Here is a 2182-nt window from a genome sequence, read left to right as displayed (position 1 = left end):
AAAAGAAAAGAAAATAATTTTCCTACAGCCCCGTTTTCTCAGTTCTATCACTTTAAGGTATTTACCACATTTGCTCTTTGTCCCATGTAGATGTACTTAGGTCCCCCTTCCACTTTGGTGTGGTGTTTCAGTTTTGTGGAATAGACTGCCTTAACTTGTGCTTCTGCCTTAGCCTCTTGTGTGCTGGATTGCAGGTGTGTGCTGCCATGCTTCTCTGTATGTAGCTATGTTGCTACTGAGTTTTAATCAGTTTACTATTGAGATTGGCTTTATAGTTCATACTCCAGTCTGCTCTAATCATGGTCTTAATAGACTTCTTTCCAATTCAGCATTTTACCTAGAATTGCGTGTCATATTTAATTGATATGTGAGCATACTTTTTGTGAATTGTTGGTCTTAAAATCTTAATTGTTGTATTTTTGTTCTTTTAACAGCTAAACCAGGTGGACAGGTGAAATGTCAGTATATTTCTGCTGTGGATAAAGTTATATTTGTGGATGATTATGCAGTAGGTTGTAGGAAGGACCTTAATGGAATCCTGTTGTTAGACACTGCTCTGCAAACTCCAGTTTCAAAGCAGGATGATGTGGTTCAGCTTGAACTTCCTGTCACTGAGGTAAGTAGAAAGAAACAAGTACACTGGGTGCCTTTGCACAAGGTAACCTCTGACCTTTGAGTGTTAAGTGAAATTACATTGTCCTTTAGGACATTGTTTATAAGTTGTGCGTAAAGGACATTGTATAGTTACACCCATAAAAACAAAGAATTGAGTCATGAACCACCTTTTAAATACCTATCGTTCTCTGCATAATTAATTGGTGTTTGTTGAAGTGGTGCTTTAGGTGTGAACTGTAATTTAGCACGTGATAAACAGCTGTGACAAAGACTCCAAATTACAGTGAATCAATAAACAAGATGACTTCTGGGTAGTAACAGTCCACGGCTAGATGTAGGGCCCTCTTTGCCAGCTTCAATACTTGGCTGGTGAATTGTAGATAGCTGCTCCAAGTCCCATCATTTCCAAGTCATAGGAGACCAGCTATCTTTTCTTTATCCTCACACTTTCCCTCTCCTCCTTTCTCTTTCATTTGTGTTCATTCTGGCTGTCTCTTCTCCCTAGCACCCCCTCTCCACTTTTTCCTCTACCCTTCTGTTCTTCTTCCCCTTTTCATCTCTTCCAAACTCCTTTCATATTCACAATTTAGTTACATGGCATACCAAGCTTCAGAAAGAGATTAGTAATTTTTGAGATAGCATCTCATGTAGTCCAGGCTGACTTCCAGCTTACACTGTAGTCAGGAATGACTTCTAACTCTTGATCCATCTGCCTCCACCTCTCAAATGTTGGAAGATAGGCATGTGCCATCATACTTGGCTCTCTACTTAGTTGGTCTTTTGAGACACAAGCTTATCTGTAGTCCTGGTTGTCCTGAAACTCAGAGAGATCTATCTGCCTCTGCCTCTAGAGTGCTGGGATTATAGTTTGAGCCAACATATTTGACCTTGTTTTTTACTTTATGAATAGCATTGCTGAGGGCTTTTGTACTATTTGTTTAATAGCTTTGTGTACTATGAGTACTTTGTGCTTGCTGAAGAATCTTGTATTTCTGTTTAAAAGTTTACTTGATGTTTTACTTTTGCTCATAGTTTCAGCATGTTTATTATTATTTTTTGTTTAATTTATGGTTACTGTTGTATTGATTTATTGCCCTCTGGCTACCACATTGAATACATTGCTTTACCTCATCTAAATGGTTAACTTGGTTTATATAAAATTAATTATAAGGCTAAGCTTTGTATAGTTAAAACTACCACACATTAGCTGAAGGAAATCTGATTGTTTTATTGTGTTTAATTTTCTGTTTCTTTTTAATCATTAGGCACAGCAGCTTTTATCAGCATGTATAGAAAAGGTAGATGTTTCTAGTACAGAGGGTTATGATTTGTTCATCACACAACTGAAAGATGGCTTAAAAAATACATCTCATGAGACCGCAGCAAACCATAAAGTTGCTAAGGTAAGAATTAAAATGCAGGGGCTGGAGAAAAATGGCTCAGTGGTTAAGAGCCCTGACTGCTCTTCCAGAGGTCTTGAGTTCAATTCCCAGCAACCACATGGTGGCTCACAACCATCTGTAATAAGGTTTGGTGCCTTCTTCTGGCCTGTAGGCATACATGTACA

At 38.2% G+C, this 2182-nt stretch overlaps 1 protein-coding gene across 10 annotated transcripts in view; it reads left to right on the top strand.

Annotated features, from left to right (window-relative positions):
- Birc6 (baculoviral IAP repeat containing 6) overlaps positions 1 to 2182 on the top strand; it is a 196628-nt gene that overhangs the window by 22165 nt on the left and 172281 nt on the right. For all 10 annotated transcript variants that reach the window (XR_003378819.1, XM_026789677.1, XM_026789673.1 and 7 more), the window contains exons 2-3: positions 435 to 616; positions 1881 to 2018. Coding sequence is in view for 9 of the 10 variants with exons in the window: in XM_026789677.1 (XP_026645478.1) it covers positions 435 to 616; positions 1881 to 2018 (320 nt within the window). In the remaining variant the exon portion in view is untranslated. The remainder of the gene's footprint in view (positions 1 to 434; positions 617 to 1880; positions 2019 to 2182) is intronic.

This window comes from Microtus ochrogaster, unplaced genomic scaffold, assembly GCF_000317375.1.
Source record: "Microtus ochrogaster isolate Prairie Vole_2 unplaced genomic scaffold, MicOch1.0 UNK26, whole genome shotgun sequence".
Lineage (NCBI taxonomy): Eukaryota > Metazoa > Chordata > Mammalia > Rodentia > Cricetidae > Microtus > Microtus ochrogaster.
Note: the sequence above shows the minus strand (reverse complement) of the source record. Positions and strands in the feature narration are given on the sequence as shown.